Source organism: Phoxinus phoxinus (genome assembly GCF_949152265.1).
Source record: "Phoxinus phoxinus genome assembly, chromosome: 22".
Lineage (NCBI taxonomy): Eukaryota > Metazoa > Chordata > Actinopteri > Cypriniformes > Leuciscidae > Phoxinus > Phoxinus phoxinus.
The window spans coordinates 24561153-24582485 of NC_136897.1; the positions used below are offsets into that span (position 1 = coordinate 24561153).

The following is a 21333-nucleotide window of genomic DNA, read 5'->3' on the forward strand; positions in this document are numbered from 1 at the left end:
CAATTAAAGTAGCCTTAACCCATAGATCTACAGAGGGACACGTTTATTAGCACTGAAGTCTTTCCGTTGCTGTACAGAATTCTTACATTACGAATTGCAGTTCAATCTTGTACAAATAAGTGAGACAGTTGTTTGTTTATTCATTAAGTTTATTCTGTATTAATCCTTAGAAAATAAAATTTCAATATTGATTAAAATCAAGTCCAGGCCAAAATAAATAGGAAAATTACAAAAAATGCATCAATACAAAACCTAGAGGGATATTATAAGTCATCTGCTACGAAGAGAAAACCCTTTTTTTTCTTTTTCTTCATGGAATAAAAACCATAACAGAGCAAAGATAAAGACTTTCAAATGGAGAACATCACCACGCATCTTTCCGTTACATATGTACATATGTTACACTATAATCTTAAGTTTCCTTACAGCATTAATAAGAAAAAGTATATAATAGTATAGCAACAACTCTAGATGAAAATGTGATAATCAACAGATGTGGCTCTGAAAACTTGTACTTTATAATACTTTTTTCCATTTTTTCATTAACATATCAGCGTTAACAATACAGAGGAGTGCACCCCCCGCCCCCTTTCTTCTGTTTGTCCCAGCATTGAAAGGTGAAATGTAAAATGACATATAGATTTCACTAAACCGTACGCACAGTCACAGAAAAAGAGTACAAAATTCGCCCACCTTGATACACAAAATATGAATAGAAAACAGGGAAAACAAATTGCACGTTACAGTAATTTGTGCAAAGACGAACAGCAATGTGCTAATAGTAAAATCCCATTGGTATATTAAGAAACCAAATTTTTTCTTTCTATTCAGGAGTCCCTGACACGAGGTAAAAGTTAAATCTTTAGTTTAATACGTTTTTTTTTGTTTTTTTTTGAAAGTTTTTTCTTTGTTTATTAAAAATAATGCATATTTTATTGTCCTTACCAGTAATTGCTACGAATAGTACAATGTGCCAAGAATGTGCATTGGTCCGTTTACAAGATACAGTATAATCGACATGAAGACCAGAACACGTTTCATTTTTTCCCCCCCGCACGGATCATTTCAGCCCTTTCAGATGTGCACACACACGCGGTGTTTCATGACAGTATTCGGTTGACTGAAAAGCACAGTACTCGTTCAAAACACAAGAGATCAATAACACTCAAGAACAACAATTTCCAACAAACCCCACATTTCCCTTTATTTAAGCTGTAGTGAAGCTTAACACTTCAAGGCAGTGGCCTTTTTTTTATTCTTCTTTATTTTTGCCCATAGTGCTTAGCAGTAATTTGCCTGTTGGAAGTGACAAAAGGTCAGCTGAATTGATGTAATCCCGTGTTGAGGCCTAAGGACAGAGATTTACAACACCTTAAAGGCAAAGACAACTCACAAAAAGGACGCTTCAAATGCTGATATGTTTCCCCTGCTTTTAAAAGAGGTATTTCCAGAAGCCAGAGCTGAAGTGAAAGGTGAAAAGAAAGAAAAAGAAAAGCAAAAGTGGGGGATTAACCAGTATTGCTTAACCAGATTCTTGCCTTGCTTAAAGGGATAGTGCACCCAAAAATAAAAATTCTGTCATTAGATACTCACTCTTATGTCATGCTTTTTATCTATCCAAAAAAAAATTCTCTCTCAGACATAGTACATTTGTTTGATGCCTTTTGAGCTTGGAAGACATGGTCACTGTGATTACATTTACATTGCATTAACCCTTAAAGGCTGAGAAAGTCACCTACGGCTCAAAAAAACTATTGTTCTTAAATGTTTAATAACTTTTGAACCGCTAATTCAATCTGTATGCTTTTCAGTGGTATCACGTTTTGTCTCAGTCGGACATTCAGAGGCTACGCAGTGAACGTGATTACGTCATCAAGTTTTGATTAGCATTGATTCGTCAAAGAAACCCATGTGGTTTGTTCCGACTGTTGAGGTTTAGTCCCACCCCCAAGCCCAGATTGGTTGAAACTATCATCTACTCAACCAATAAACATAGTTTTGGCCTTTTGAACCAAAAAAAACATAGTTTTGGCCTTTTGTATTTTTGTTGCTCAAGACAATTTTCACTATTGTTTTCACTACTTGCTGCACTATGCGTTTGTTGTTCATGTTCAGATTGAATATATAGTCACTTTTGCTTCAGTGTTTTGCTATTGTTTAACTATGTTTCAATTAATTTTACTTCCTGAACTTTTTTTTTTGAAAACATCATTGTCAGTAAATAAAACCAAAATTTTGCTGCCGTTTTTCTTATTTCTAGTTAATTTGTATATTCTCAGACAAAATAAATGTAAAATTGGGACTTTAAATGAGCTACATTGAAACTTGACTGAAAAACTGACTGCTAGAATGGGTTAGAAAAAAAAAGCCTCAAAAATGTTCTAGGTCTTTAAGGGTTAATGCATTTGGCAGACACGTTTATCCAAAGTGACTTAGGCCGCTCTCAGACCTATAGATGGTTTGCTTTGTTCTGAAACAGGGATTCAAACTGTTACTATTGTTATTCTTCTTGGTTTGATTTGAAGGCAACATTTCTAAACAGACCAAAATTTGTTAATGCAAGTCACATGCGACTGTCCTCTCATTGGTCAGATTGCCCCCGGCTTTACCAATTGGCTCTTTAATTTAGAAGGCGGGACTAATTCTCATGAGTGGACCATCTCTGTATATCTAAAGTCTTTGATTTTACTCTCCATTTAGAGCATGAATCAAGGCTTCATCTGTATTTGGACATTTCTAAAATATGATCATCTGACAAAATTTCAATTAGGCATTTCATTTAGTCTTTGCCCCCCACAGAGAAATGCTATATATAACTTAAGCTTGAAAATGATCGTTGTGTTCAATGGGGGAAAAAACAGCAGTTTTCATGACCTGACAGTGACTGTGAGTGAATACAGGATTTTTATTTTAGCCTGAACTGTTCCTTTAAGGATGCATGATGCGAACATACACTTCAAACAACCCAAAACTCCCCCATAATCATATTTTGTCATCATAATCATCTTCATTATCATTATTATAAAACTAAAGGAAGATTTCAGTATTCAAAACACCTAAATACATTGGTGGAAACGAGTCGCTGATCGCACTTTCGAGATCAGCTATAGATCAGCCAGTGGCAGCAGGCTTTTCCAAGTGGCAGCATGTTCCTGGTGAGGGTCGTACAGTTTAATTGCAGACTAATTAAGCAGCATCGTTAATGCACAAAGCATTTACCATTGCACCTTCCTGCGCACCTCCCCTGCACAAAATATGCAACGAAACACGCACACGGACCCTTTAAATGAGACGGACTCCTTCAGCATACACAAACAAGAGCACGATTAAGACACGATTCTGTAAGCCCTACTGAACTCCCCATAAAGAAGGTCAACGCTCATGTCCCACACTGCATACCGTAGATTTTAAGGGAACACTACGTCGGTTACGCTTATGAAACGGACACTGAGAAAACGACTTGCATATCTTGTGCGGGTGTGTCACAGACGTAATAACCTCATATAAAATTGGCTGTTTTGTTCTATACTTCTCACAAACAAGTATGAATGCATATGAGCAAAGAATAAAGGCAAAGAATTTAATAAAGTACAGTACCTATTAAAATAACACCAAATTTAGTCGTTTTCGTAATGCAATAACATCAACTAGGATTAATATTGCTGCTTTTTTTTGTACAGTACATAATTACAAAATATAGAATGTCTCTTTACAAAGGTTTTCTTTTGCTTTATATTACAAGTCATTTACAGCAAATTATGAAATATCAAACAGGCTATCCTAAATTAAAAAAATAACCTGTCTGCTAGTGCATTCAACACAAATGCTGAAATCCTCTTGAAATCCACAAACCTGCATGATATCCTTATTGTAAACCAGTGTTGTAGAATTAGCGTTTGTTCTCTAAAATATGCCTTAAACGTTTCTAAAAGAATCATACGGGGCGAGTCGAAACTACAGCCTTAGTGGAGGGATATGCCATACTTGCTTGCATTGAGCTTGCAACGTGCTTGATATGCAAAACCCTTAATAAAGTGACTGAGGTAATGACATATTCTTTCTGATTGTCATCACCTTGGAAACAGCCTGCCCCTGGGTACCGCCCCTCGCTGCTCATTGGTCCATTTCCTGCAGTGACGGTACGAGCAGCCAATTAAAGTTCTGGGCGGTCCTTCTCAGTTCCTCCCCGGCGCCGTGGCTGCCAACTTCCTGCGTGAACAGGAAGTGAGCGAGCGGCACCGATGCGTCCGTTCGTGTGGTGCCTTTCTGCTCTGCTGTGAAGGCACTTCTTTAGGTAGTAAGCCAATAAATATAGTTCATATTTTTTTGTTTTGCTGATCAGTTTCTGAGGAACAGCAGCAGCCTCTTATCAGGCGCTATAAAGTGGTAATGCATATCATTTCGTCTGCCAGGTCCTCCTCGTACGGCGGTCTGGGCTCGGGGTCCGGTTCCTCATCGCTGTAGCTAGCCGAGACATCTTGCAGCTCGTAGTCTCTGTGGCCCAGTATGGGGAACACGTTGACGCCGTTGACTACCGGCGTAATGCCACCGTTCAGGAGATGGCTGGCGGCGCTCTCCATTTCGTCGATGGTCATCTCGCACGCGTCCGCGATCTCGTGTTTCGTGGCAGCCACGAACTTTGGATCCTTGGCGTATCGACCCAGTCCTTCTGATATCAAGACCTGCTCAAACATGAGAAAGGATGAAATGATGCTTTGTTCTGTCAGCATAATTTCTAAGATCCTTTCTTCGCTGACACGTAGTGAGACATGCTGTCACTGCCTGTAGAAACATTTTGTCCTGAAACTAGAAACCTTTCAAAAGAGGGAATGAAAACTGTGTCTTATGTACTTCTGGCCTGGTTATGGGTTCAAATGATATAAAATGAAAGCACCTTATTTCCCTCGTCCCTCATTTTAGAAATCTGTAGTCTACCGACACAAGAACAGAACAAGCTTCTAGTTTTCTAATGGAAAACATCAATAAAAAATGTGGATAGAGAGCATTTGAAACAAAAACCTTTTCTAATGTATCCGGAAAGACGCGTTTACACACAATTTTGTTTTCAAATCGCGTTGTACGCGCTCCGTCTTCAAGGACACCATTACTGCGCTGCACGTGTACGGCCAAAGTATACTTTGGGCTTTATGTTGACGTAGTGCTAGTTCACAAATTTAAACTACTAACTACTATTTTGACTACTTACATCTCATAAATAGAAATAGGAGTTGTCAGACTCACCGCCTCTACCAGGCTGGTAGCGCTACCTCTCTTCTGGTGGTACTGGTTTCTATACTCTGGTGGGACCTGCAGATGAACGGGTGAGTAGTTCCTCTGCTGGTACTCGGGATCATCCGTATACCATGAGCTCTTCCTGATGGACGAGTGACTGCTGCTAGCGCTGTCCCTCAGCGGACGGTCCACGCGGATCAGCGGCGTGTAGTACGGCGTCCTGTCTTTACTTGCAGGAGTGGGAGGAGGTGACGCCCATGATCTGGTAGATTGAGTTGGTGAAAGCCTGCGAGCCCTGCTGGAGTCTAGACCCGCTACCGCCATCACCTGGGACCACAAGTGCAGTGGTCAATATAAATGCATTGACACATAATACTATACTGGCATGCAGGATAGTCATAATATGTAATCATATTTCATTAATCAATACCAATATCAGTTTTTACTTGTATGCTATTTGATACTCTTCTTTATTTATAAAGTTAAATATTACATGTAAGTATTAACAAGTAAAATGAAAACTCTGTATAATCATCATGATTCCTCCATGAAGTCTAGATTCATTTGGTTAAACACTACCGTATTATTTAATGTTACCTGGTGTTGCATGAGATGTAACGGAAGAGCAGTTCGCTGGTGAGGAAGATCGTCTTGACTGCCCTGTCTGCGCAGACACTCAAAATTGAATGATGGTCTCCGATTACCTATTAATGAGAGAGATTAATATCTTCTGTAGGGGTGTGCAACATTACAGCCAACACAAAAAATCGACAAAATCCTAGAAAATATTTTGTCGACATCGCACAACCCTAATCTTCCGACATCCACGCTGAACCATAGAGCAGAGGGCCTGTTTGTACAGAACAACACAAATGTAATTTTCCGTATGGAACACCAAGACTTGCCTTGCGGTGTTGGAGGAAGCAGTCTTCTCTTTGGTGACCTATGTGGATCGTGATAAAGGGGCTGCTCGTCATCATCATAATAACTGTCAGGATGGTGGTAACCCCGTGGCGTCTCGTACTCCTGGTCACTATTGGGGTACCTGGATATGGTAAATATCCGTCAATATATTTCTGTAAATTTGATTTATTTATCATTTTTTGTGTGACACAAGTGTCACAGTAGTTTTACCTATCACCCGACAGCATGCTTTCATCTTCGTAAAACTCCTCTCCGCTGTAGTACTCTCCAGAGTATCGATCTTCTTCATACTCCTCTTCGCGGCGTATAGTGGGTCGTCTTCTGTCGCTGCCCTGCGCCCTGTGTGAAGGTCAAGAGGTCAGCGAGAGGCCGGTTAGATTGTGGTCAACGAGTCAGCAAAAGACCATGCACTACCATGCAGACGTGCGGCTCCAGACCGCAGTTAGGCAGTTAGACCTCATTAGTAAATAAGCAAAACCTCATTGGGACGTTCTACTTGTCAACGTGTACAGCAAAAATAATAATAAAATAATAATATATATATATATTAGGTAAGCGCCTAATAATAGTGCACATTTATCTAGATTAACGTTAGAGCGAGCTGCCATGTTAGGGGGCTAACGTCGCTAGGCAACTTACATGTTTCCAATGATAAGCCATGTTTGAGGTTGATGAATGATAGCGAATGTTTGGATTTCCTGCCCGACATAATTACCACATGGACCAGCTGTGTTAACAAACAATCTGTCCGTCACAGACTGCGTGACTACGGCAATTCCAGTGGAGTTTTTCAGCGACTAATCGGCTAATTTAAATTTGGTCGACTAAGCCTCTTCTCGTCGACTAACGTTTAGTTAATAAATGGGGAAAGCCCTATAATTTACTATAACTTTAAATCATGAATGGCGTGTTGCTTGATGTACAAAATATTGAGCAAACTATACATCTATCCCTGCCAGTCATGCTTTTTGTAAAAGACATAGCATCTACTCTAAGGTATATATACTAAACAGACTAGCAACCCCACTGGCCCAATATATAGGACATCTCCAACATTCCTGCAGAGGGGAACTTAAAGGACAACTCTTGTTCTAGAAAAATAAGGTACATAAAATGTACTTAACTAGAAATAAACAATGTGTTTAAGTGTTATTTTCATTTCTATAAAGTAGTAATCTAACGATGAGTCATCCTTTAAGGCAAGCATTTAATTTTGTTAGCACCAGTTATCCAGCAGACACATGCAGCAAGCCCCTCCTCTTTCCATCTATCACCCAATCACAACACACAGAGACTCAAAGACTTATCCTTATTTGTTAATGCTTTGCTAGATGCTCCCATCATCTTTCCAGTTTTGAAAGTCTATCTGTGTGTGTATATATAAAGGTCCCGTCCCAAATAGTGCCAGTCAACCAATCTTGTGGACTTTTGCAGACATGTAAAGTCAACATCAAGCGCCATGTGGGACGGGGCTGAGGTAGAAAGCCCAACGCTGTTACCCACCGGCCACAGTTCTGCTTATCATTCACCATCTGTGTTTATACAAGCAACAGTACCTGCTATGTAAACATATAATACCTAATGTAACATACCTAATATACGTCTCATAGTAGCGCCTTCTGTTCCAGAAAGCAGAGAGATGGTTAAGAGAAAGCATTTCGATTAGGAAGAAAAGAGAGAAAGGTTGAGAAAAGCAGGGGAAGAGGAAATGTGAATGGATGGGCACATATATCATACAGTATATACAGGATATATACAGCATTTTTATATATGCGAGGCTGTTTTCACACTTGCTTCGATGGCTTTGTCCAAACCTGAGTTGAATTACACCCCGTCTTCCACACTTCACGTGACTTTTTGGTTTTTAGCTCTATAAACACCAAACACATGACCACGGAGGGTCTAAACATAAATTTGATTAATTTTGGGGCCAGCTACCAAAACCTGAGCAACCAAAAATGACCTTTTTTTTTGCTTCTAAATGAATCAATTGATCAAAAAACATAATTCTGTTTTCCTCTGATTTCTTGGGGCAGTCCAACAAGGATTTTAACAAAAACTTTAGATTTTTTTGCAAATCATACATATCTCTCCATTAATCTTATCAATATGTTTTTGAAACCCTTCCCCAGAAATGTCTTTATTAAAGTGACGAGACAGGGAGTAAGACCAATCTCAAGGTTGGCCATTCTTCTTGTTCAGCTCATTAAAAACTTACTGAGCACCTAAAATGGACTTGGGTCCGCATCAAATTCTCTAGAGTGAAAACCAACACACTCTCATGGCAATTTCTATTTCTATTTTACATTTTGGTGAATCTGTGGACAATTCGTATGAATTATGTAATCTCATTTGTACGTTTTTGTACTGTTTATGCCCCATTGATGGTTAGGTTTAGGGATGAACTTTAATGGAAAAAAATTCCGAAAAATCATAGTTTGAACAAATTCAAACGATATCAGAACCTCGTAATATAGTTGTTTTCTCATGAGATTGTGTGAAAACACCTTGAAGAAAATATGGTATCACCATGACCAGATAATGGACCAGCATAGGACAGGGGCCAGGTGCTTTGATTTAAAGGTGGTAATTGATAAATGCTAAAAAGGAAAATAACTTAAAATAAAATGGTCTAAAGGTGTGGTCACATTAGCAAAATTTCTGGCTAAAAAGGTCAATTTTCTATTGTCAATACTATAGTATGTATGATGTAAAAAGCTTGAACTTAAACAAGTTGCAAAATCTTTCACCCTCACACAAAAATCCCAAGTGCCTGAAATCCTATTGAGAATGGATTTCGCATGCAAAAATTGGCTGAACAATAAACGTGACCACACCTTAAACCTGATAATAATGTGAATGAATAATCGTCTAAATGCATAAGTGTAAATGGATGCAGAGTTTAAAAGACACTTTCTTGTTTTCCAATCTACTAAATTACTTAAGGTGCAGTAAGCAATTTCTGATTTTTTTTTAAAAAGTGGATCAGACCGAGTACCACAACAAACTTGTAGCCAATCAGCAGCAGGAGGCGTGTCCACTCATGATGGGGGAGGAGAGAGAGAGAGCAAGAGGAATATTTGAAGAAAGACTGTAGAAAGAGAGATGGCTGAGAGACATTACATAAGAGAAAAGCTCAGAGGAATATCACCTGAAAAAGAAGGGTTATGATCAGGCAAGCGATTTAGGATCCACGTTAATATTAGAATAGCTTTCCAGTGCTGGAGAAGGCCTGAAAACGGATACCAAGGTTGCATTGTTTCTGCTCCATATGTGAGTAACATTGGTTTTGAGAGTGTGCTTCTGGCGACTAACAACGGACTCTTGCTTGTTCCTTTTTTGTTCTAGCTTGTCATCATTCGACATCTTAACTTTATTTTTCGTGAAGCTTTTTTTAAAGATGGTAAAGAGACATCCACTTTTGCACTGCGTGCTCTTGCTTGTGTTTGGAGGCGGAGCAATAAAGGGAGGGGTGTGTCTGTTGTTTTTTTAAATATCAACAGTGTTCAACAATGACTCTCAGAAATGGCTTACTGCACCTTTAAGAAGTTGCATTGACCTTAAAAAAACATCCTTCCTGAAGCAATTCCAAACAATCCGAAGGAATCAAAGGAATTGGTTTAAGAAGTTGTTGATATTCATGAATTGCGCCATTCTCTGCAAGCATACCGCTACTTGTCAAATCAATGAATACATATGAATAAATATATCAAAAAGGTGAGAGAACGATGTTGGATGAACAAAAAACAAGCATTCACCTTTGCCCTTGTGGGGTCCTGGGCTTGTCATATTCTCCGTAGTACGATCCCGGGTAGCCGTTAGCGGGCATATGCTCATAGTACCGATTGTGTCCTCCGTTAGGTAAACTGGACATGTTGGCGTTATTTAGGTTGATGTTCGTAGACTTGGGCGACTTGTTGTAGGAGTTGTGATGATGATGATGGTGATGGTGGTGGCGATGATGGTTTTGCTGGGCCATGGCATTGGCGCGGCCCAGGCGCCCCACAGGCTGTTCCATGTGGGCGTAATGTGGGGGCGGCTGCACCTGCAGGGGGCGCTGTGTGGCGTTCGTCTGGTGGCCGGAGCTCCTCCGGGGGTCTCCGTTTATGTGGTTAATGTGGTTGCCAAAGAGTCCTCCATTTCGCTGGGAAGAAATACTTGTGTTTGTAAGTTCAAAAAAATGCGCAATGGACGAAAAAAATAGCGCCATATTTCAGATTTCACGAATGAAACGCGAGCTAAAAGCCCGTTCACACCAAGAATGATAACTATGAAGATAACTATATCCACACTACAGGACGATAACGTTCAGTTTATTATTTGTCATCTGCTACTTTAAATGCTTGAGGTGGATTCTGATTGGCTGTCAATGTTTATATCGTTCATCAGCCAGAAAAAAACATTCTGAAAGTGAGTCCGACATTGTTCATGTGTGTCATTATCATTATAGTCGTGATGTGGACTTTGCTATTCTCAGAATGAGAATGATAATAAAAGTTTATAGTTATACTTACTGTATTATAGTTATCGCCCTTGGTGTGAATAGCCCTTAAGGGATAGATGTACAAGCAGTAGTTGTAATATTGACCCTCAGCTGATGCAAAAAACAAAAATTTGTCTTTCTTGCTGTCAAAAAAACGTTCAAATTTTTTTTCAAAACATTTATTCCACACAACCTTTTATTCACTTGCGAAAAATTAAATATGGCGTCTTTGACAGTTTATCCAGTGCTAAAATATTTGAGATTGCCATTTTTAATGATCTCATGGGAAAAAGAAGTTGGAAAGGAGGTAAAATGGCGTATGGTGTGAGTGAATTTTCAACTGAATTTGAAATCAAGAGAAATGCAGATACAGTGGATTACACTGGATTATATATATATGCTACGCTAAAGCTAACAGTTAGCTGTTAGTACAATAAACCTTGTTTAACCGTTGATAGTATCATTGAAATCAACAACTGATGGTCAACTTGAATTTATCCCTGTTTAGTGTCTTAATCTTAGACTTACAGCATATTCAGGGACCTCCAGGGATGGCGAATAATTCATTGCAACTCCCTTAAGGAACTGTTACTACTCAACTCAGAACTGTTAAAGTGAGACAGATCGATTTTATAAGGAGAAAGGGGTCATAAAAGGTGAGTAATTTACCCTATAAATTTCTTCGTCCTCCTCTGGCATAAAGTCTACTAGCTCATCATCCTGCAGGTCACATGATATCGCACGGCGTATTTCTGGCCCAATGTCATGCAGCGTACGGAGGCCAGCCTGTAACCGTGACGACAAGATAGCTAAGGACCTGTTCTTCAATGGGAAGCCCTTGAACAGCAGCGACATGTTGAAAACGGAGACCCTCACACACACATGCCACCAGGGGGCAGTTTACCAGACACATTGACACAAACAGGCTTGACGAGACAGTTCCAGACAGGACAAATTCATGAAAGATGACAACAATCACAGTAGACAAAGAGGACAAACAACGAAAGCTCCTTCATATTTGTACACTACAACTAATACACTTACTGTACTATCCTTTACTGTGACTTTCTAAAAAGGACTGCATTAGGCACAGATGCTATTTTGAAATATTGCAAAACTTCTTTTTTTTCTGTCAACTAAACATTTCAAGTGTAAAAAAATAAAAATGTGTTAGTTAATAACACTAAAAACCTCTAAACAAAGATTATGTTTGCAAAGAAATCAAACACATTAAAGTGTTTGATTTATGAGGATGGAGACCAACAAAATGTCTTAAAACAATGATACGTGAATTATAACTCTGAAGTGAAGGCAAACAAATACAAACACCTCAACCACATGTAAAACAAAACAGACAGAAATACATTTACAGATCACCATTAGCACACAGAAGGATCCATATTCAAGCTAAAACAACATTAGCGCATCCAAAAACAGAGAGATACACTTGAGGTAAAGAAGGTCTCATGCAAAGGAAAAGGAAATAGTCATATTTGTTTAAAATTATTGCAAATCGTACAGGGTGTTCACAGTGACAGTGATTTGCTTTTGATTAACTAACAAATCTGCTCCAATTTGGAACTTATTCTACCGTAAAAATGCCTACTAACGAAAATATGTAGTTGATGCTAGAGCGGCACGATACTGGATAAACTGAGAATCACAAATTTTAGTTTTTAGAGTACAATAAGATTAAATTATACCCAATTTCAAAATAAATGAAGAACAATAATTTGTGCCAACAACACATTAATTCAACATAAACGGCTTCCCAAGAAAGTTTGAGAGTGACTTACAGCGATGTAATTTCTGTCAGTGTGAACGCACCTCAAGGCAAAAACTAATACACACAATGTAGGCTCGCAAATACCACTTTGACAACAATAATTTGCCTTAAAAAGATATAAAAGAACACACCACTTATTAATACAACCGACAAAATGAAATCTCCAAAAACACACATGCACGTTGCGCTTACCTGCAGGGCGATGGCCGTGTTGTTCTGTGCTGGGTGAACGCCTACCAGGCCTTCCTCTTTGCGTTTCTTGAATTTCCTAAAGTAGTCCTGTATCAGGAAAGTGGCATAGAACTTCCCCACCGTTACCTCATCATCTGAGTGAACAGACCACACACACGGCTTCGCTGTCAGCAAGTAGCTTCAACGCACGCATACACACCTCTGCGTGACGCACGTTAAGAGACAGAAATTGACGCCAAGAGATGCTTTGTATTATTCTTCTAACTACGGAGTCATTGAGAGAGGAAAACAGCTATAATCTGTGAATTAAATTCTAATGAACCCTTCAGAATTGTCTGGATTTCTACACAAATGGCTCGGAAAATGTGACCTAAGTCTAGATAATAAACAAATGCTCTTAACTAACAAACACCACATACAAGAGCAACATGTGCTGTACATCACAGGACCCCAACGCGCTTCGCTGTAGTTATTTTGAAGTTCACTTTCAACTTCTTTTAGTAGGGTCACCTTGTATACAGTACTCTACCATTCAAAAGTTATTTCAAGACTGCATTTGTTTGATAAAAAAAATACAGTAAAACAGTGAAATATTATTACAAGTTACAACTTATAACTGTTTTCTAATTATAACTGTTTCACTATTTCAGGTGTTACAGAAATCCTTCAGAAATCATTTTAATATGCTGATTTGCTGCTCAATAAACATTTCTCATTATTATCAATGTTGAAAACAGCTTTGTGGAAACGGTCCTACATTTTCCGCAGGATTCTTTAATTTATTGAAAGTTCCAAAGAACAGCAAGAAATATAAATATTTTTTCACATTATAAATGTCTTTGTCATTTTTGATCAATTTGATGCATCTTTGCTGAATAGAAGTGTTGATTTCTTTAAAAAAATAAAATTAAAAAAATAGGTAGAATTTTTTCAAATAGCACTTTAAAATGTGATGTTTGTTAAATAAGAATTCCTTTGCTTTTTATTTCTAAAACTGAGTCCAGACTACATTTTAACGCCATTCATGCAAGAAATATAGATAATTACAATTAATAATGATTAGGTTTTCAAACTTTTATTTACAACTGCAATATAAAAACAATTATAAGCCAAATTAAACTAATCTAAGACAAGTTCCTATGTATTTTCTGATGAAAAATCCAACTTAAGCTGGTAGTTATGTTTTGGAACATAGTAACTGGGTTCTAGCTGGTTTAAGCTAGTAACCTGCTGGTTATCAGCTGATCCAAGACCACCCTGGACCAGCAGCACACCAGATACTAGCTGGTGTCCAACTAACGCCATGTCGGGAGTAGAATATTTAAACATATTAGTATTAGCACATTAGCATTAGCATAGCAACTGCGAGAGAGATTACTGGAAGTTTAGGGGAGGGGGTTGCAAAGAACTGCATCAGCTAAGCCATCTAACTTGACTAAAATCTAGTCCTATATATACTTAAATTCTACTGGGAACATGCAAGCAAGCAACAATGAGCAATATGTATTAGCACATTAGCGTTGCATTTCTGTGGGTGCATTTGTGCATGTCAATACGGTTTTTGCATATACATTTTGATTGTGTATATAAAGTCTATGTGTTGTGTTTATGTATGTGTAAGTGTGTGTGTTGAGAATCATTCTGAAGCAGGGGTCTGTCACTTTTTTAAACAAGCACGCTGGGGACAGATCAGGATAGAAGAGGCAACATTAGTTCCATGCCACCACCCTAAAACAGAATTGCTTCAGAATATTCTGAAGATTTGAACTTTTACATGAACAGAAAGACAGTTAATGAGGAACGGAAGCTGTGGAAAAGCTCAAGCAGATACAGGAGAGAGAGCGACAGTGTAGAAAACAGAGAAAGAGACATTTTTAGAAGGACACAGCATGCCTGAGTTGCCATGCAAGCCCAAAGCTCAACACACAAACACGCACGCACACACCTTCTTCAAATCCTCCAACCATATACTCATACACACAAGCACACACACCATTGAGGTTCCAGTGTGGACGCAGTGAAAGTACCGAGCAGGAGAGGAAAGCATTTGCGACACATACGGAACAGAACAAACATGGCAGAGACCCGACCAGGAGAAACTAAGAGTTCAACAGCGGGAAAAAGCTAGTGTGTGTGTGTGTGTGTAATCCAAATGTACAGTATGTGAGCATATGCTACATGTAGGAAAACTAAATTGTGTTCAAAAATAATATTTTTGTTCTTTTCTAAATGAATGATTTAGGTGTGAGTTAAGAGACGCAGAAGTTGGTGCTGTTGTGTATGTCTATGCTCTGTTGTGAATGTATTTCCATTAGCAGGGACAGGCTCTGGGATTTATAACTGACCACCAGCAGGGGGCACCACTTGATCGAGAAGTTTCATGCTTGTTCTCTTCCAGATCTTCTTAATCACAGCTCGAAGCTCTTCGTTCGCCTGCTCTAGGTTACCTGGGTCAAAACACACACACACACCATGTTATCAACACAACTATAAGGGTAGTTTCAACTCACTACTACCATCATATGTAGAAAACGGTTACTTTAAATTGTAATGCAGTCTTGGGCAGTATAAAAGACTTCTTTCAGACCCCAAACGTTTGCATGGTACTGTAACTACATAGCACTTAATCTTTTATAACATGAGATTTTGGCCAAATGACAGAAAAAAATGAGCACCCACATAGCTACAGTAAACGTTTTAACCTGTAAGTTGATGAAAGCGTAACGCGATGCACTTTCTGCCTCAGATGCGGCTGTTCTAATGATTCTCAGAAATTCACAGGTAAAAAAAAATGTGTAACTCCATTTGGTCTTGATTTTGGTAAAATTTTAAAAATAGTATAATGACTCATGCATGTGTCTGGCTATATATAAAGTCACAATATCAGCAGTATTTTATGCTTTTTCCAAAGTAGTATTTTTTTTTTTAGATATGAGGTTTCTGCCCGACGATGTTTATCTTTTATGACTTTAGTGAATGAAGCAAATGATCTTGTCTTGAATAATTTAATTGAAATGGATATTTGTAATTAAGTGGTTTATGGACTTCCCGACTGTAATTTTGATTCAGAGCGTTTTGCGAACTGCTATGAGCAGGCCAGCGAAGAATTCACGCACCTTCCGTTTTGATCTTCAATGCAGTTCTCACGAGAGCAAAAAGTGTAGCGTTAAACATGACCGTGCCATCGCTGTTCAGGGGCATGTTCATAGCCACCAGTCTCTGGAATTGAGAAAGAATGACAGATATAGAGATAGAGAGGGTGGGTTGGGTGTGTTTGCATATGTTCAAACACATTAATAAATGCGTATGTGTTACCTTGCAAGCGACTCTATGAGGACAGAGTTTCCCAAAACCAAGAGGAGGCTGAATCCGCCGTAACAACGTCACCACATCGAGATGTTTTATTCTGCCTCTGTGATAAAACAGAGAGAAATATTGACTGAAAAATCCCATTTGCTCTTCATTTCATTGCTATCATGGACAAGCAACTGGCATATTGTGATATTCCTTCCTACAGGTGCATTTACAAACAGATTCACATATACTTACTTGGCTTCTGGATCATACTCTGACCAAATCCTCTTAAATTCATCAAGATGATGTGGCCCCAAAATCGACCAATCACGGGTCAGATAGTCAAAGTTGTCCATGATGACAGCCACAAACAGGTTAATGATCTAAAACAAGATATTATTCAATTTCATTCACATGAACAACTTTTGAGAAGAAAATGGTTTATAATTCTCCCCAAGAAGTCCTCAAAAAAAAAATCCCTTTGGGGCTTCAAAATGACTAAGTTTGTTCTTGCCACTGAATACAAATAAAATAAAGGTACAGTAATTGCAAAAAACAGTACTTTTTACTTTTACTTATAATTCTTACATTTGTTATAATTGAATAATTGTGACATTATATCTCACTATTCAGACTTTTCTTTCTTGCAATTCTGAGATATTAATTCACAATTCTGAGAAGAAAAGTCAGTGACAAACCTAAAAAAGTTTCAAACTCGCAATTATGAGTTCATAACTTGAAATTAGGAGCTATAAACTCGTTTTATATTCTATAAACATGTTTACCTTTTTTTTTTATTCTGTGGAGGAAACCAGCTCCCATACCAAATAATGCTTTTAATAAATTCTAAAAAATTTGGAGGACATGTAATATTATAGATAATATTATTCTAGTTATTATAATAATTAGGAAAAAATCAAAAGGAAGTGTAGTTAGTATGTGTGTACCAGGAAGGCGCAGAGCATGTAGAAGGTGATGAAGTAGATGATGGCAAAGCTGCTCCCGCAGGTCATTTCTTCTCCAGGATTATAGTCCGACTCCGGGTCACACAGCTTCCCTGTCATACACGCCAACATGATCTCCTGCCAGGCTTCACCTGTTGCACATCTACACCCCAAAACACACAAACAATGCATCATCTCAAATGTAATCTGATTTTATATTAAACACAAACTCCTAGATGAACCGTCAGCATAAAAAAAATAACTGTAACATATTCAACGGCATCTTCATAAAGATTTAAAGCTTTAACATCTTCACCGTGCCGTTCACTGACCTGAAGAGCAGAAGCACAGCCTGGGGGAACGTCTGAAAGTTGTTGTTCCTGTTGATTTGTGTGTGGTCCACCATGGCGATTTTCCCAAACACCTGAAAGATGCAGTGAGAAAGTCACTTTCTATAAACTGACAATTCCTATTTTTGAATGCAATATTGCAGCATTTATTATAAATGATTTATCTGTGCACATCATACTTAAAAAAAAATAAAAAAATCATGTGTCCTCATAATCTTTAATCAAAATAACTTCCCCTCCCTCTTGCAAGGACATCTCTTCTCTCATGCTGTGTTTACTGGCACAAGGGCGGGGCAACCTGTCACTCACATGAGATCGACCAATAGCAAACCACAATCATCCAACCATCCATTCAATTCACCATGGACAAAATCAATGGAACTAACCTGCATGCCAATGACAGCGTAGATGAAGAAGAGCATAGCTATCAGCAAAGCGACATATGGCAGGGCCTGAGAAAAGAGCATAACATACAGTATATTACTATGGCGAACTGACCCTAAACCGAAACACATTTACTGTAAAGGAGTCACCTTACTAATAAAGTGCGTGACTGCTTTGTGGTAAATCAAGAATATCTGTATAATTGGGTTTGCATTATGTTCTTCTGACCTGGAAGGACTTGATGAAGGTCCAGAGGAGGGTTCGAATGCCCTCCCCCCTGCTCAGCAGCTTGACCAATCGCATCACTCGGAAAAGACGGAAGAAGGTAATGGAAATGCGAGCACTGTCCTCTGTGTTCTGTGGGGGGCGGAGTAAGCATCAGTGAGCCAATCAGGGAAAAGAGATAACACAGGGCATCGGGCTGTATTAAGGCAGTCTGACCAGCAGAGGGCAGCACAATATAGTTTTGCACTTTTTGACGGTTCATTTAGAACCAAATTTAGATTAAAGAATTGAAAATAAATGTGATGATTTAGACCGTCAATGCTTTTTAAAACAACATAATATTTAGACTGGTAAGACTGATCCAGAAACACAACCAGAGACCATGCGCTTCATGCTTACATCCTAGAGAAGAAAGGAAGGGGGAAGAAGGGTGCATGCTGGATTAAAAAAAAAACCTTGCCATACTTGACTGCAAACATCAGCACAAGCATGGCTCTCTGGACCCAGAGTTACTTCATGCCAATTTACAGTGGGCCCCCAAACCTCATGGGTGAAAGGTCAGTTTGAGGTCACAACCTTACCTGACCCGATCCGACCTAATCTGACCTGACTTCAGGGGCCCCTTAACCATGCAGCAGTGTCAGCGCTACAAACGTGAGGGCCCGACGACCCCACACACACACACACACACACACACACTCACACAGTTCGTCACGTTTGCGTGACACTCCCCCTAATTGACAAAAAAGTCAAAGGATGTAAAACCAAAGCAAACAAAGATAAAAACAAACGTAGATATAAATGCAAATAAACAACAAATTGAAGTTGGGGTGGGTTAAGATGAGAGGTAACAATGTTTGATCAAAAGACAGAACTCAACCAGAACTCAAACGGAAACCTGAAAAGGAATGCAGACTCTAAAATTGGGCAAAAAACCCAAGAGGGGCAGAATGTCTTACCCCCGACTCATCCACCTGAGGTGCCTCTGTGGGCTTTAAAATCAAAGACCTGAATTAATCACTCACACATGACGTTAGCACAGCCACTTACGCTTTAAAACGCATTCACAGACACTCTTTATATCAAACTCTATAATAACATTTCTAACCGACAGATATCAGGACAGCAAACTAGCTCAAACGACCTCAAGACAGACAATCCTCCATTCAAAACTGCTTATAAGGACTGAAAAATGACCAGTGACCAGAGACAAACAGGACTAGATTCACATAAGGGGCTTATATAACACGAAGATCCATCATGTGACCTTATTTCTATCCCGTGGATTACATAAGCAGCTGTAGACAGCATACAATACAGCACACACAAACAAATTAACAGGACAGTGATGGACTAGCGCACACTTATGCAATGATTACAACTTTGTAAACAAGAGCGTATCCAAAAAACAAACAAACGCTAAGCATCATCAAAAGACAAGTATAACAAATACAAATATACACTCCTCTACATTCAGATGCATTGACAGCGTCAATGTTGTGATAAAAAAAAAGATATAACCAGATGAACGCTATTATGTTTCTGTAGTTTTTGTATGATTAAAAATTATTCTTTGTAAAAAAAGACTTTCACTGAAAGAATAACAACTAACTAGCAACCAATTCCACGCAGTGAAAACATTTAAAGTTTTGTGATAATTAACAATTTATGTACAGATAAAAGCTGGTTATGTCCTGTCATCATCTTTTTACTAGTCCATTTATTTTTGCAAAGTCAAACAACTTTATCAAACATCGCATTCATCAACATTAAAACACTCAGACAGTGGGAAGAAAATTCAGCATGTAATCAGAAAAAAAGATGAATCCTTCATCTGTGCAGCAAGAAGAGACTCCAGACAGATATGGCTTCACTCATACAGCCTGACATCCCTCATCATAAACGTTTTACATTTGCATGAGAAGCAGAAATAATAAGATGCAGTTTCTGGCTGTTTAGCATTTGACGGCGCATGCGTTAAGCAGTCGGGCATGTGCGCACACGCTTAGACACATACAATGTCTTTCTCTCCATAACAGCAACACAAGCCTTGAAGAACTTCAGTGTTTCAGTAGCACCGCAGCGCAGCGCCTCCATGCATGTGCCCTGCTAAAGAGTCACCACCCGAGGGCGCTCTAACAGTCCAATGCAGGAGAAGAGAGAGAGAGAGAAAGGATGGATGGCAGAAAAAAATAAAGGAAGAAGTAAAACCTAGGAAAAGAAGGGTAGGAATGACAGAAAAAGCAGAAAGGAAAACATGAGGAAGGAAGGAAGGAAGGAAGGAAGGAAGGAAGGAAGGAAGGAAGGAAGGAAGGAAGGAAGGAAGGAAGGAAGGAAGGAAAGAAAACCTAAGAAAAGAAGGTAGGGATGACAGAAAAAGCAGAAAGGAAAACATGAGGAAGGAAGGAAGGAAGGAAGGAAGGAAGGAAGGAAGGAAGGAAGGAAGGAAGGAAGGAAGGAAGGAAGGAAGGAAGGAAGGAAAACCTAAGAAAAGAAGGTAGGGATGACAGAAAAAGCAGAAAGGAAAACATAAGGAATGAAGGAAGGAGAGAAAAATCAGAAAGCAAAACAAGAAAGGAAGGAAAGCAGAAATGAGAGGAAGGAAGGAGAGAAAGATATAAAAAGAAAACATAAAAAAGGAAGCAATGAAGGAAATGAAGAACGGAAAACCTAAGAAAAAAAATGGTAGGAATGACAGAAAAAGCAGAAAGGAAAGCAGAAATGAGAGGAAGGAAGGAGAGAAAGAGCACATAAGAAAATGTAACAAAGGAAGGAAGGAAGGAAGGAAGGAAGGAAGGAAGGAAGGAAGGAAGGAAGGAAGGAAGGAAGGAAGGAAGGAAGGAAGGAAGGAGAGAAAGAGCACATAAGAAAACGTAACAAAGGAAGAAAGGAAGGAAAAAGCAGAATGGAAAACAAGAAAAGAAGGATAGAAATGAGAGAAAAATCAGAAAGGAAAGATAAGGAAGGAAGGAGGGAAGGAAGGAAGGAAGGAAGGAAGGAAGGAATGAAGGGGAGAAAAAGCAGAAAGGAAAACAAGAAAGGATGAAGGAAAGCAGAAATGAGATAGGAAGGAAGGAGACAGGAAGTAAGGAAAGAGGAAGTAAGTCAGCATTAAGCAGTGATGATGTCATGCAGCCTGTCTGACGTCTACACACCTGCTCTACTCAAGCTCTCACTCCTCTGAGCTCTAACAGCTCACTGAAGAAAGACAGAACAGAGAGACAGACAGTCACTCAGCAGACAGACAGACTACAGAGATATAGATGTAGAGATATAGATCAACTGCATCTCTGTGCTGTCAGAGAACAGCAGAAATATCACAATGCAGTTTAAACACAGACCAACCAAGAGCTCTCTTCTAAGACTCATCATTACTTTCATATTAACATTTCATATTTGAGTCACATCCTGTCTACTTGCTCAAAGAGGATTCATTTCAGGTTTGGATCAGGTTTAGGTGGGATTCGGACTTAAATTTGATTCATTAGTTTAAGGCTTAGAGCTTTTTAAGAATTTAAT

At 38.9% G+C, this 21333-nt stretch overlaps 1 protein-coding gene across 3 annotated transcripts in view; it reads right to left on the bottom strand.

Moving 5' to 3' along the window:
- Positions 1 to 894: 894 nt before the first annotated feature.
- cacna1da (calcium channel, voltage-dependent, L type, alpha 1D subunit, a) overlaps positions 895 to 21333 on the bottom strand; it is an 83822-nt gene continuing 63383 nt past the window's right edge. For 2 of the 3 annotated variants that reach the window (XM_079598551.1, XM_079598550.1), the window contains 16 exons: positions 17818 to 17946; positions 17592 to 17657; positions 17188 to 17279; positions 16859 to 17018; positions 16167 to 16294; positions 15933 to 16029; positions 15734 to 15836; positions 14963 to 15064; positions 12618 to 12751; positions 11309 to 11425; positions 9915 to 10300; positions 6367 to 6495; positions 6138 to 6277; positions 5830 to 5936; positions 5242 to 5559; positions 895 to 4682 (listed from right to left, as the gene is read on the bottom strand). In XM_079598551.1, coding sequence (XP_079454677.1) covers positions 4377 to 4682; positions 5242 to 5559; positions 5830 to 5936; positions 6138 to 6277; positions 6367 to 6495; positions 9915 to 10300; positions 11309 to 11425; positions 12618 to 12751; positions 14963 to 15064; positions 15734 to 15836; positions 15933 to 16029; positions 16167 to 16294; positions 16859 to 17018; positions 17188 to 17279; positions 17592 to 17657; positions 17818 to 17946 — 2514 coding nt within the window. In that variant the 3' untranslated portion in view covers positions 895 to 4376. Of the gene's footprint in view, positions 4683 to 5241; positions 5560 to 5829; positions 5937 to 6137; positions 6278 to 6366; positions 6496 to 7748; positions 7776 to 9914; positions 10301 to 11308; positions 11426 to 12617; positions 12752 to 14962; positions 15065 to 15733; positions 15837 to 15932; positions 16030 to 16166; positions 16295 to 16858; positions 17019 to 17187; positions 17280 to 17591; positions 17658 to 17817; positions 17947 to 18773; positions 18807 to 21333 lie in introns of all 3 variants that reach the window. The other variant, XM_079598549.1, reaches the window with a different exon arrangement.